The following is a 13,435-nucleotide window of genomic DNA, read 5'->3' on the forward strand; positions in this document are numbered from 1 at the left end:
CTCACTTAGCTTTTTTGCCACATAATAATTTCCGGTTTATTTGTCAACAACGTTGGCAATAATGCGCAACCAGACCGGTAAACAATGAAAGGTAAGTGGGCTTACAGGAAATGTACTACAGCACACAAATAAATATAACTATTTTATTTTTTTATGTTTACAGATATATTTTTGTGTATTATATATAACAGTGTATTTGTTTTGCACACAGTTACATGTGGAAATATTACATGTTGCTATTCGTCAGCCGCAAGCTATGTCTATGACAGCAATGGCAGTAAGAAATATTAAAGAGAAGAAAATAAAAATCAAAATCTTGGCAAACTGACAAAGCCAGATTTACAGCAACAGTATGTAAGTGCGGCAAAAAAAAATATGCATCAAATAAAATAGTGGCACAACACATACATGTGGCAACACTATGCACTCGCGTGTCACATTTAAGTAAGACAAATTATTTTCACGCCACTCATTTGGTGCAGCGCATAATTTGTGACCAGCCGTATCCGCGGACTCTTCGTAATGCACAATCGCTGTCGACAACATTCGTACATGTATGTGTAAGTGTTACGTGTGTGTGATTCATTTTTATATGATTTAGAGTGCAACTGTGCGTCGCAGCTACCTTTTATGTCAAACTAATGAATGATTTCTCGACTGCTGTCACGTGTCGTCCGCTTTTTTCGCACCTGCCAACCCAGTTTTGAATGAGTGAGTCTTGTCAACGGACTTTTGCGCCAACTGTAGCCGTTGTCTTAATGCCTGTAATATTTGTAGCATATAATCTTGATGGATGATGTGTGAGAGTAGCGTGAAATACAGTGCAATCGCATGATATGTGTTCTTTTCAGTCGAATCCGCGACAAGAACAGCTGTGGCCTGAAAAGCCTCTGAAAACACTCTGAAATCTGCTTAACAATTATTATATTCTTCTCTGAAATAACTGTGGATTGTATATGGAACCTAAACTAACATATGTGGAAACCAAGAAAATAATTTTATAACTGGCATACCACTAACTTTTTCTAAAAAAAAGCAGGAAATAAATGCATGTGGACTATATATGGAACGTATTTCTTATGTAAAGGAAAGTCAAAAACATATTACAACAAAATTGGTAAAATATGAGGTCATGTTCGCAATTTAAGTGAAATCAGCAAGGCAACAAGAGCCAAACGGAACAGGATATGTATGTATGAGTATATGAGAATTATGCACTGTATGTAGGGAATTAGTAGAATGTATGTGAAATAATTTCTGAAAAGAAATGGAAAAGGATATAAATCGACATAAGAAGACATGTGAACTGTATATGGAACGTATTTCTTAAAAAAAATTAAATGGAAAGCCGAAAAAATATTGATATTATTACCACCAGCCAATTTGGTTTGGACCAGATGATATTTCGTATTAATTTTAACTTAATGTACTGAGGAGCCATTTAGATGAAAAGAAAATTTGATTAGCATTCGTTTCATTCAAAGATTTGTAAGACAAGTCAATTTTTTTCTATGTTGAGCAATGCTAGACTGACCAAAAATTCGGTCACAAGAAAAGTTCTGGCAACCATCGTAAACTGGTTGAAATAAAGAGTAGGGCAAATTCCTATCCGAGAAATTTCTTCTGGCAAACGAGCCGTCATCCAGTGAGATAGAAAGATGGTTACAGATTATCATATTATACAGACAAACCAAGTTCCTTTTCATACAAGGAATGGTTTCGGATTCCAATAACGAAAACAGAAAAAGAGTAAAACATCAGAAAAAGGTAAAAAAGTATATACTTAAATCAAGCCTGGAAGGCAACCTTAAAAAGCATTTCGAAATAGGTTCCCGGTCAAAAGTACTTATACTCCATTGTAACACTCTAGATATAAGATATATATGCATTGTATGTATATTACTCTAATTAGTTAAAAGAGTAACACCATAATTTAACACGTCAAATGCAATCATTATTTCGAAGCACTCACCTGAAAAACAGCCCAGAATTTGTACGAGCCTTCGGTGATGACAAAATCGTAGTAGCCCTTCAGTGGATCGCCTTTGATGTAACGCCCTTCGCCCACATCAGTCGATTCCGACACAGCTGTGTCAGTGGTTTGACGTTTCTCACGGCTACCCTGAGCATTTTGGCGCGCCATCGTATGACCGTTTGAGCCATTGTTTCTTTTGTTGCCGCTACTGCTGCTGTTGGCAACTGTCTCTTCCACTTCGCTGCTCGCCACAAACTCAGTTGAGGTCGTACTTTGCGTTGTTGTTGTTGTTTTTGTCGTCGTTTTAGGATTTTTAGTCGTTCTGTTGTTTGGCTTAACTCGTTTTGCCGCATTTGGGGCAGCTCCGCCCGTCACCTCACTGCTCTCCGCGCTGCTGCTGCTATTCCTTTGTGTGTATTTATCGTTTGCGCCGATTTTGGGCGGCTTTTTCGAATTGATACGCGTTTGTTGTGCGATTTGCTGTTGTCGACGTTTTGCTGCCTCTTGTTGTTGTTGCTCTTGCCGTTCTCGGTGTGTCGCGAGCGTATTCCAAGCGGCAGCAAACGCCTGGTAAATGTCCCACATGGTTTTGAGGCTTTTCAATGTGGATAACAGTGAATTCTCAGTGGGCGAGTTGTTGTTGCTGCTATTGTTGTTGCTGGTGGTGGATGGTCGATTGTGCAGGTCGGCCCCTTGGACCGCCTGCTGTTGTTGTTCTATTATAGTGGTCTGTTGTGGGCGGTTTTGCGGTCTAGGTTGTAGTTGTTGGCGTTTTAATAGCTGTTGTTCGTATTGTTGTTTTTGTAATGGCGTTAAAGCACCAGGATACTCATAATCCTCCATTGGGCCATCGGCATCGTAAGCAGCATAAGGATCACTGTAATGTAAATGAGTTAAAAGCGTTAAAGTATATAATTTTATAACTTTGAATTTTAAAAATGAAAGTCATACAAGTGGTAAATTAACAGTATTTTGCATAAGAAACCAATTTAATGGTATATGTTAAGCCTTATATGGAAATATATAGATATTCAATACACGGCGTAATAAATCGAAAGCCTCCACCTAAAACGATGTCCGACAGCCGTTATTCAAACTATGTTCGGTTAAATTCTTCAACCTTACGAAATACAACTTTTTTAACATCTCCATCTCCACAGTTATGGCATGATATATGTGGCTATTCGATACAAATTCTTTAATAGCTTAAGGGCATAGCTGCTACAAAATTTAGGTTAGTTTATTTTAATCTGGTAGGCTTGTAAGCCAAGCATAGACCAGTTTTGGTTCTTAGCGATGCCTGATGGAGTGCCGTTACGTAGTTCAAGAGAAGTAGTCATTCTTCAGGATGCCTGCACTTGACGTGAGTTTCAATAGACTCCTCCTCACTAACGACACCTCTGCCAGTGTTTCATACAGTGAGGCCCCCAAATGTTTAAAGCGTTGTCTTTGAAGTGCGGTACAAGTGCACAAGAGATGCTCCACTGCTTCCCTTGTGCTTCACATTCCTTGACATTCCCATCGATTATTCCATCGAAATTGAATCTTCCTTGACATACTCTTGCCCAGATCGTCGTCTCTCCCCTGTTGCCCTGATTCTCAACCCACTTCTGCCCGATATGGGCTACAAAGTAATGTATGGATAATTTGACGATAATAATGTACCGTTGTATGATATATGGATAAAATCAGGTCAAAACTTCGCCAAGCCCACATATACGTAATGTAAGGATTTTTAAACTAAAGGAGAATTTTACTGTGTATATCGATCAATATGTGTGATATATTAATGGAATTGCGACAGTATCAAATGTTTGGTTACACGCGCTTTTAGTACTGCCTCACATGTTTTAATTTAGAGATTTGGAGTATATTCCACTGAAAAGATGAACTCACTAACGATGCGTTTTAGTATTAATTATTCCTACCTTTCAAACGCTGTGGTCTGCCATACCCCAACTCGTTCATTGAAGGTTAAATAAAGTTGTTCATACGCACTGTTGTACATCTCTAAAGGTAATTCTTTACCAGTGCACTTATTTTGAGCAATTTTAAGGTCAAAGTAATAACTCAACTAACGCTCGTGCATATTGCCGCTATTAGCAACGGAACAACAACAACAACAACTTGTCAAAAATCAAACCTCATTTGAGCAAAATTGCATGCAACACAAATTTAATGAAAATTCTGTTTGTACCAAGCACAATTACATGCAAACTACACACACGCTATGCACTTGAACCTTTCGTACTCGCCACATTACGCATCTGCTTACAAAGTTCACAGTTAATTTTGTTGCACAGCAATTTTTGATATTTCCGCTGCATTGCCATATTAGCTGCTAATATTCATGCTAATGTTGCAACATGGCGCACAAACGGCATCGCAAATATTTACACCACCACTAGCAGCCATCATTAACCGCACCGTTACGCGGTGGATGAGATGACGTGCACACACACACACATACGATCGATGCAAGCATATAAGTATACTTTAAATAGCTGCTGTGTAGTAAGTACATTGGCAAAGCGTGCGGCAAACGAGCATCAGTCACGCGCAACGCCTCCACCAATCAATGTGGCGCACAAGGACACACACTCACATACACAAAAGATCGAAATGCACACATGACTGCTGCTTGATGGTTGCAAGTTCAGAGCGCGTACGCAAAAATCAACAACTAAATCAGTGTTGCCGCAACCACTACTACCGCTGCTGCCACTAAAAAACATACACACACACTCATATTTACATGTGCACTATAATGGCAATAACAACAGCCACCCACCCACATAGTTGCACACTTCAATGCACTCATTCACTCACTTTGCCGCTTGCGCAAAGCTGGAATTTTTCGCTATAATTTTGCTGTTGTTACAGCCAGCATCATTAAGTTGCAACAGCGTGCATTCCCTGTGCACCGTGTGCCGCATAGTTTGCTAACACGCGTATGTTTGTGTGTCTATATTGAGTGCACAACTAATTTTGCTGGTATCGCAGGCGATAGCTTCACTCGTCGTTGTTGCAACGTCGTCGCGTTGCAAACTTGCAACTTCAAGTATAATGATAATTTTACGCTGAATTTGACAGGGAATTTCATGCATGCCTCACTGTCAGTTACGCGCACAACTAACTACTTGCACTTGCACTTTGAGCGGAACTTCCACCGTGTGAGCGGCATTAGTTGAGCATTTGTTAAGGTGGCGCTGCAGCCGTTTCGCTGATTTCACAGTGCTTTAATCAAACTCTGCTTGAAGTTTTTAAAATATCAAAAGTGCACATATATGACGATAGTGAAGCTTCTTTAATGATTTTATAAGCAACGAAGTGAAGTGAAGCCATCAAATCTATTCGGAAGCAATTCTTACACCAAATAGATAGCTAGAGTTGACATAAAAAGAAAACAGGTGGCTACACTGAACCAATTTTGTTTTTAACTAACAACTATATATTATATAATCCATTAAATTATATTGTATATATTCTAACTTTTTTTAATATTTCAATTATTTGTTGTTTTGAAGTGAATAGTGAATTTTAAAAAAATCGATTTTTAATTCTACATATATATTAAAGGTATATATATTTGAAAATATTTTATTTAAATTATATATTTGATCTGGTAAATATGGGAGTATATGAATCTAAACTTATTTTTAAAAAAAATTTAACCTAGCGTAATCTTCACCCAAAACTTTAAACGCATATGTCCCGAAACGATATTTTCACAGTCGGTAAGGAAAATGTCTCCAAAACGGGTGAACCTATCGTCTTAAAATCTTACACGACCACCTTAAATGCATATGCTTGGTAATTATCGCAGGAATACGGTTTTTGATAATATTGTAATTTCAGTTTTTTAAGCCATATTGTTATGTGAATTTTAATTTTTTTTTGTTTTGGTTAGCCGCCATTTTGCTTAATATCAAAATTTTTACTTCTCCTTCGATCATCACAATAATACAACTACAGTTATGTTCCTTTTTACGCTCGTTTGGATTTAAGATAATTTTAACCAAAAAAAATCTTCTTCACCGTCAAACATTTTGTTTTGGAAGTTCTTCTGTAGATCAGTTTTCAAAATAAATCGCCGATTATCAAAGTGCATTAAATTCGATAAATGTCTTCAAAAAAATTCACAAAAAAGCGTTTTTTCGCGCTTAATAATATACGTATTTTAAATTTTGGTGTGGCATCGTTTACAATCTAAATTTCTGAGAAACGAACTTTTTGAAATAAATATTTAAATATCGTTTAATAATATTTTATTATTTCAAAAACAAAATAAACACAACACTAATAATTATTTTTTATATTAAGTGGCAACACCACTATGCCATAATGCTAAACAAATGTAAATAAAATATTTTAAATAATTGTTTCGACTTTTTTTATTATTTTGATTAAAATAGAATTACAATTTATTTTAAAATTTTCAATTTTTTATTTTTAAATTAGTTGGCAACCATGGTTTACTATGTGTGTGGCAAACTAATTTTTGCCCAGCCCTTCATTAGATTTAATAATATGTTAAGAAAACTAAGTAAAATTCAAATATGTTGTAGCTTATATCTCATTTTCGACCTTATACCAAATAGGTGGCATCACTGCAAACTATTATATTGAAATTCAATCAACATTCGCAACTATTCAGTCTTTATTAAGGTTTAAGGGATGCAAACTCACTTGCATTGTGTTACTAATCCGCATAAAAATTTGATATACAATGTGTGTGGCAACCCTATTCAAAAATGTTGCAATTGTTAATTAATAATTTAATGAAGCCAATTATTTTATACCTTTTTCACTAACTAAAATATGATACAAATTTAATTTTTTCCGTCATGCCACAAAGGTGGCATCACTACAAAAAATTTTTATTGAAATTCTGTCAACATAAGAAACTATTTAATCTCTATTACTTTTTGCATGCATACAATGTATACAAATTTAAAGTGTATTACTAATTTCTGGATATACATTGCATATGGTAACCCTGTTCCAAAATATTGTTAGGGCAAATTGTGATGCCTTCTACTTCCTGTTTATTGTCGTTTATCAATTAGTTACAATTAATTAGGTAAAACTTTTTTTATATAATAACAATATATGGCAACTCTGTAAAAAAGAGGAATATATTTTTTTGCGAAATTTCTTTTCTCTGAAGTCTTGAATTTTATTGTATAGTTTTTTAAAAAATGTTTACTCCAAAGTTGGCAACGCTACTTTGGGCATAGTACAACAGTTTAAATATTTTTCAATCTTTTAAAAAACATTGTTATATAAACAAGTGTTTAATTATAAATTGAGAGCTGAGAAAAAATTTAATATATAAATTACCTTTGGCAAGACTGAAGGTCGAAGTTTCTGCGGTAAAACGTTTACTATTGTAGTTTTTTTAATTTTATAATTTTATAACATTTTTTTTTTATTTGCTAATATTAATCTTGTATATACAATACAAAAAATTTGCCGGGAAATTGTTTAATATTAAATTAATATTCATAAGATTTATTAATATTAATATTTGCTTACGATCTATATTTAAATTTTCAAAATCAAATTAATTATATCTACAATATTTAATTAATTTCTTGTGCCACCAACTCTCACTCCTTATCGCATTTGATTTTGTTGATTTTATATTTTTTTATCAAAACCAGATGGCAACCCTACACATAATTTTTCTAAGGACCTAAATTTTCATTTCAGATACTTTTATTGAGTTAATTTCATTATTTTATCGAAACTAAGTGGCAACTCTGCACTAAATAATATAAAAATTTAGATGTTATCCTTCTTAAAGAGATTTAATTACAATTTTAACCCTTCCGCACAATTTCAAATTCCATTTAAAAGTTGTAAAATAACTGAGTGGCAACTCTGTTAAATATGAATACGGTGTTCTTCTTCTTGAAGACTTCTAGGCACTTAAACTTACGCTTAAATATTTCGGCAGAGGAAATCATCTTAAGTAGACTAATCTCTATAGGTATGCAAACACCATATCAAAGCCCCACACCCCTTTTAGAATAAAGTTTATCTTGCTTAAATTTTAAAATTTTAGACCTACCTGCATTACTCAAAATTCTACGTCTCTCCTGTCATCTGAACAACTTTGCCCTTTAAAATCTAAATGCGTATAAGTAAATGATGCAAAGTTAATTTCAACGTCCGCCACTGCGTATGAGTGATGTAGTGGGGTTAATATCGTAGTACTCTCAGCTGTGGTGCACGCTAATTATTATTGTTTTCTCATTAGCGCACGCGGTTATGCGGCATATTAAAAACGTATTTCAGCAGATATATATTTTGACTACACTCACTAACACATACATACGTACATGCACACACATACGCATTTGAACCGTACTTTATAATTGTGGGTTAACAAGTAGTTATTTATAAAATAAGCGTTATGTAACGAAAAATGGCATATGTGGCAGCATAAAAGAGTGTAGCGAAGAGTTGAATACAAAAGTAAAGATGATAAAAAGATTTAAATGCACTCAAGTCAACCTTGACAGCATATATATGCCTACATATAAATATATATACATAAATGTTGTTATATTATTTTAAAGAAGCGACTGAAATGTTTACGTAAAACTTTGATAAATGTTGTTGACGAAGATAATTGCATTATTTAAGATTACTTTTAATATATATGTATATTAGGGTGAGCCAAAATTTAAAATATATATCGAATTAATGAGTTTTTACTAATAACTAATAGTTAATTATATAAGTAAGGTAGGTAATTATATTAGGTATAGGAGAAAAATTTGTTCACTTTTCAAAGATTTTATATATATGAATTTTTTAATAGTAAAAATCCCCATCGGCAGTTAATTTTATGCTCTAGTATAAATCGTTTCAAAATTTAAGGTATTTTTGTTAAGAAATATTTTTTATGTTTTATTTATAAGGAAAACCTTGAATGTTCACCAATACTTTTTAAAACTAAGCTCAGCTTGCAGGTATATTTTTCATACAATGCACAGGGTATATTGAGTTTGCTATGAAGTTTGTAACACCCATAAAAAACCACGGAGATCCTATAAAATAAATAAATAAATAGTCAGCGTAAAAAGCTGCGCCGATTTAGCCAAGGAACCGCTGATATCACTATAGAATATAGTTGCCTTACAAACGGTCAAAATTAAGTCGAAGTATGGAAAATCTTTTTTTTTTTGACCGAATTTCTTCACGAAATTTGGCACGGAGTATTCTCCAAAGCAATGTTACAATCTTCGTATATATTATTTGATTCGGATTTCTGTAAATCTTATAGCTGTCATATAAACTGATCGATCGAAATCAAATTCTAGTATAGAAAATATTTTTATTTGAGATATTTTCCCCAAATTTGGCACATTTTGTTATCCAAGGCAACTTGATAAGTTTCAAAGAAAATTTTCAGATCAGACTACTATAGCATATAGCTTCCATACAAATCAATCGTTGAAAATTAAGTCCGTATAAAGAAAAGTTTTTTATTTGACAAGATATCAACAGGAAATATTTTTATATAGAGAATATTTTTCAAAACCAGGCTATAATTTCCGAACATATTGTTTGAATCGAACTGCCATAGCATATAACTGTTTTACAAACTGAACAAACAAAATCTAGTCCTTGTATGGACATTTTTTTATTCCAAAAATTATCGTCATTCAGTATAAATTATTATCTGTGGCAACGTAGCAATATCCATATCAACTGGTCTATTAAAATCGAGATAAAGATCTTTGTATACCCTATTTATACTAAATTAAATGTGAAATTATTATAGTTTCAGCTGAAGTTAACATTTTTTCTTGTTTCTGTGTATATAGGCTCAAATTAACCCATTAATTCAATAGGTCACCCTAATACATATGTATATATAAATATATAAATATAATATATGATTGTATGATCCACCAAAAAAAACTGGTCTGTCATGCAAGCGCTGGCATACATTACCAACATGGCTAATTAGGCAAGATGAATTAACGTACACACACACACGTATGTACAAAGAGACGTAGGCACACTCCAGCATTTAAAGAGCGCAAAAAGGCGAAAGCATATCAATTTTCCAGCAGCGAACAGCAAGTTTAAAAATAAGATTATGAAAAACATTTAATTACTTACTTATATAAAAAACGCCACTTGAACGCCTATAATGCGAGCGCTGAAAACTTTTTCATTTACGAAAATTCCAAAGAAAAACAAAGAAGTAAAAAGTAGCAACAACAAAATACCAAGAGCATGCTCTTTTACCCCCTCAATCATATTTATATGAGCGAAGTGAGCACGCGCTTTGCGTAGCATAAATTTGTGAGCAGCCATCTTTTGCATACCGTCAGGCGCTGTAGCCGACAAAAATTTGCTGCCTTTGTTTCACTGCTTCAACGCCTTAATACCGAGCTTTTTAATGCTGCTAAATATACATGCATAAATATCTACATACATATATACAAACATTCAAATATAGATAAAAAACTTGCATACACGCATACATAAATACACACACATGCATTAATATTTCTGTTTTATTTATTCCAACGGCAAGCGAATTTGCATGCCTTTCTTTGGCAGTCAAAATTCGAGTTTGCTTTTGCTTTGAGTTTGTTCTATGGATATATTATACTTTATTTCTTTCGCAAACATTTTTCTTCTTCTCGCGCGTGTGTTTTTCGACTTTTTGTTTAATTTTAATTGGCATTTCTTCTTAACTCGCTAACACTTTTCCAATTTTCATTTTTTGGCTGTTTTTTTGCAGATCTTAGTTAAAATCGCGTTAAAATTTATTGGTTGAAAATTGTGCTGCGCAAATTATGAGCCGAAATGGAAAATGGGTAAAATTAGAATACGAGGATAATGGGTATTTGAATTTAATTTTGGAATTAGTTAAATTTATCGAAAAAGTGTACAAAGCATTCGCGTGCTTAATAGTCATAGAACTGCACATTTTTTTTAATTTTAAAAAACTATAACTGAGTGGTAACCCTAACGCAGAGTAAGTCGTTGTTAAAGTTGCCACCTAGAATTTGTAAACAAAATGTAATTATATTTTAATATAACTTGTTTTTATAAAAAAAAAATTCAACTGAGTGGCAACCACAGCACATAATATAATATGTAGTCACCACCTATAATTTTCAAATAAAATTCAAAATATTCCTTAATATAATTCTATTTCATATAAAAATAAATAAAACTGAGTGGCAACCACAGCACATAGTATGTCGCTGCTAAGACTGCACCCTATAAATTTAAATCAAATTTCAAATTGTATTGTAATATAATTCCATTTTATATAAAAATAATTTTACAACTGAGTGGCAACTCCAGCGCAATATATGTCGTTCTTAAAGCTGAGCCTTAAATTCTTAAAACAGTATCCCAATCACTTAATAATGTAATTAAAATTAGTTTTCCAGCATGTGGCAACGCAAAGTCACTAACATGACAAATTATTAACTATTAAATAAATTTTGTTTAATATGTTTTTGATTAAGCTGTGGCCATATGTTAAAATATCACAAATAAAATTTTGTTAATAGAGAAAAAGTCTATAGTTAGAAATCCGGCATCATAACAAAACTCAAAATAATTGGTATTTTACGTCTTTGTTAAAGCTGTCACCTATAATTAAAAAAAAAAAATTTATAATATAATTAAATATAATTTTCCAAAACGTGCAACGTTTACTAAATATTTAATACATTTTTCTTTCTTTTTTTATTAAATACCTGGCCATACGTTTAATTAGTTTAAAGCGAGTTACGTTAATAGCACAATTTCAATAGGCAACCTTAAGTCACAACAAACGCTAAAATAAGTTGTATTTTATTTAGCTTTATATATATACAACAATATAATTTTTACTAAATCTTTGATAATGCATTAAAATGGCATAAGTCGACTTATGTTAATAAAGAGAATTTTACAATTGTCTGTCGAAATTATTCAAGATTCAACGTTGTACTTCAGTTTAAAAAAATGGTTTGAAACTTTTCGCTTCCAGCTACAGTTATATAGGAACAAAGTGTATATCATGTAAAAATAAAAAATAAACAATACTAGTTAAATTCGATATAAGCTCTTTTAGCACCTTAAATATTATATATATATTGACTATCGCTGCTTTAGAATTATTTTTATTCTCCTGCTTTTTTATACAAATCATTATAATAAAAAAATATTCAGCAATTAAATAAAATGGCAACCCTGCGCATGAATAAAAAAATGTATTTATTGCGATCAAAAAATTTTAGCCTTTGATAGATTTTTATTAAAATAAAATATATTAATCTGTATTATTAAATTGATTATTATTTTATTTCGAAATCATTTTATTAGTTACTTTCATCAGTTTTCTTAGAATAAAATATAAATATTAACAAAATACAAATTTCCTGGCAACTCTGTTATAAAGTATTTATGGAATTTTGCATAATTTTTCTAAATTTGTTTGGCTTCGAAAAACACAATTTGTCGAATACTAAAATATATTTTTTTTTAGAATTGTTTTCTAAAAATTACCTGGCAACTCTGTTGCAAAGTATTTATGACAATTTACATAATTTTTCTACATTTGCTTAGGCTTTGAGAAATTTTCTTGAACACTGAAGTATAAAAACACAAACATTTGTTTTTAAATCGTTGAATCACCCTGTTCCATAGCAAAGTAAGCTCCATATCCAAAACGAACCGTTTATATAATAATATATACAATTAATATATAACCCCCAAATGCTGTCACGACAGCTGCACTTTAAAAAACTGTTCAAGACACATTCAATGCAGTTATGACGCACAACAGCAACAACAAAACCACTTAATTACGAACAATCAAGACTTAAATTAAGCATGACACAATATTAAAACTCCCCACATGACAAGCTGCTTAAAACGGCGCAGCGTACAAAGGGAAAACTTGTCACGTGCATGTATATATATTTGATATGTCATATGACAACGTAGTCGAATACACATATATATATTACCTGTGGCAATATGACACAACAACTGATGTTGTGAATCTTATTGTGAATAAGTTTATCAAATAAGAAATTCTTACAAACTCTTTAAGCTAAATTAGTAGTTTCCAGATATGTATGTAATCTCGCTAGTCTATATTTGCATTACTCCAAAGCGATTACGCATTGAATCAGTGTACAATGCGCCCACTTGCAACAAAAGGTTACAGTTATATGGTGCTCTTAGAATTTCAATAACTGCATCACTCAATTGTGAGTACATCTAATATTTTTCATTTGAACTACCCATACAGTTATGCGCTTTCAAAGCACTAGTAACCCAGTAGCAAAAATTGAGGTGGTTATAAAAAAAAAAAAAAATTTCAGTAAAATTAGATTAAATTCAGAATGTAGAAATTATATGAGTCTGGGTAATCGAGGTGTCAAAAAATGAAGCAATTTTATGCAATTCAGAATACGCCAA

The 13,435-nt window shown here is 32.5% G+C and overlaps 1 protein-coding gene across 1 annotated transcript in view; it reads right to left on the bottom strand.

Annotated features, from left to right (window-relative positions):
- The window catches only part of LOC106615022 (uncharacterized), a 53,683-nt gene that overhangs the window by 11,312 nt on the left and 28,936 nt on the right, over positions 1 to 13,435 (bottom strand). Inside the window, exon 2 of the mRNA XM_014231042.3 lies at positions 1,973 to 2,852. Coding sequence (XP_014086517.3) covers positions 1,973 to 2,852 — 880 coding nt within the window. The remainder of the gene's footprint in view (positions 1 to 1,972; positions 2,853 to 13,435) is intronic.

This window comes from Bactrocera oleae, chromosome 3 (assembly GCF_042242935.1).
Source record: "Bactrocera oleae isolate idBacOlea1 chromosome 3, idBacOlea1, whole genome shotgun sequence".
NCBI classification, from domain to species: domain Eukaryota; kingdom Metazoa; phylum Arthropoda; class Insecta; order Diptera; family Tephritidae; genus Bactrocera; species Bactrocera oleae.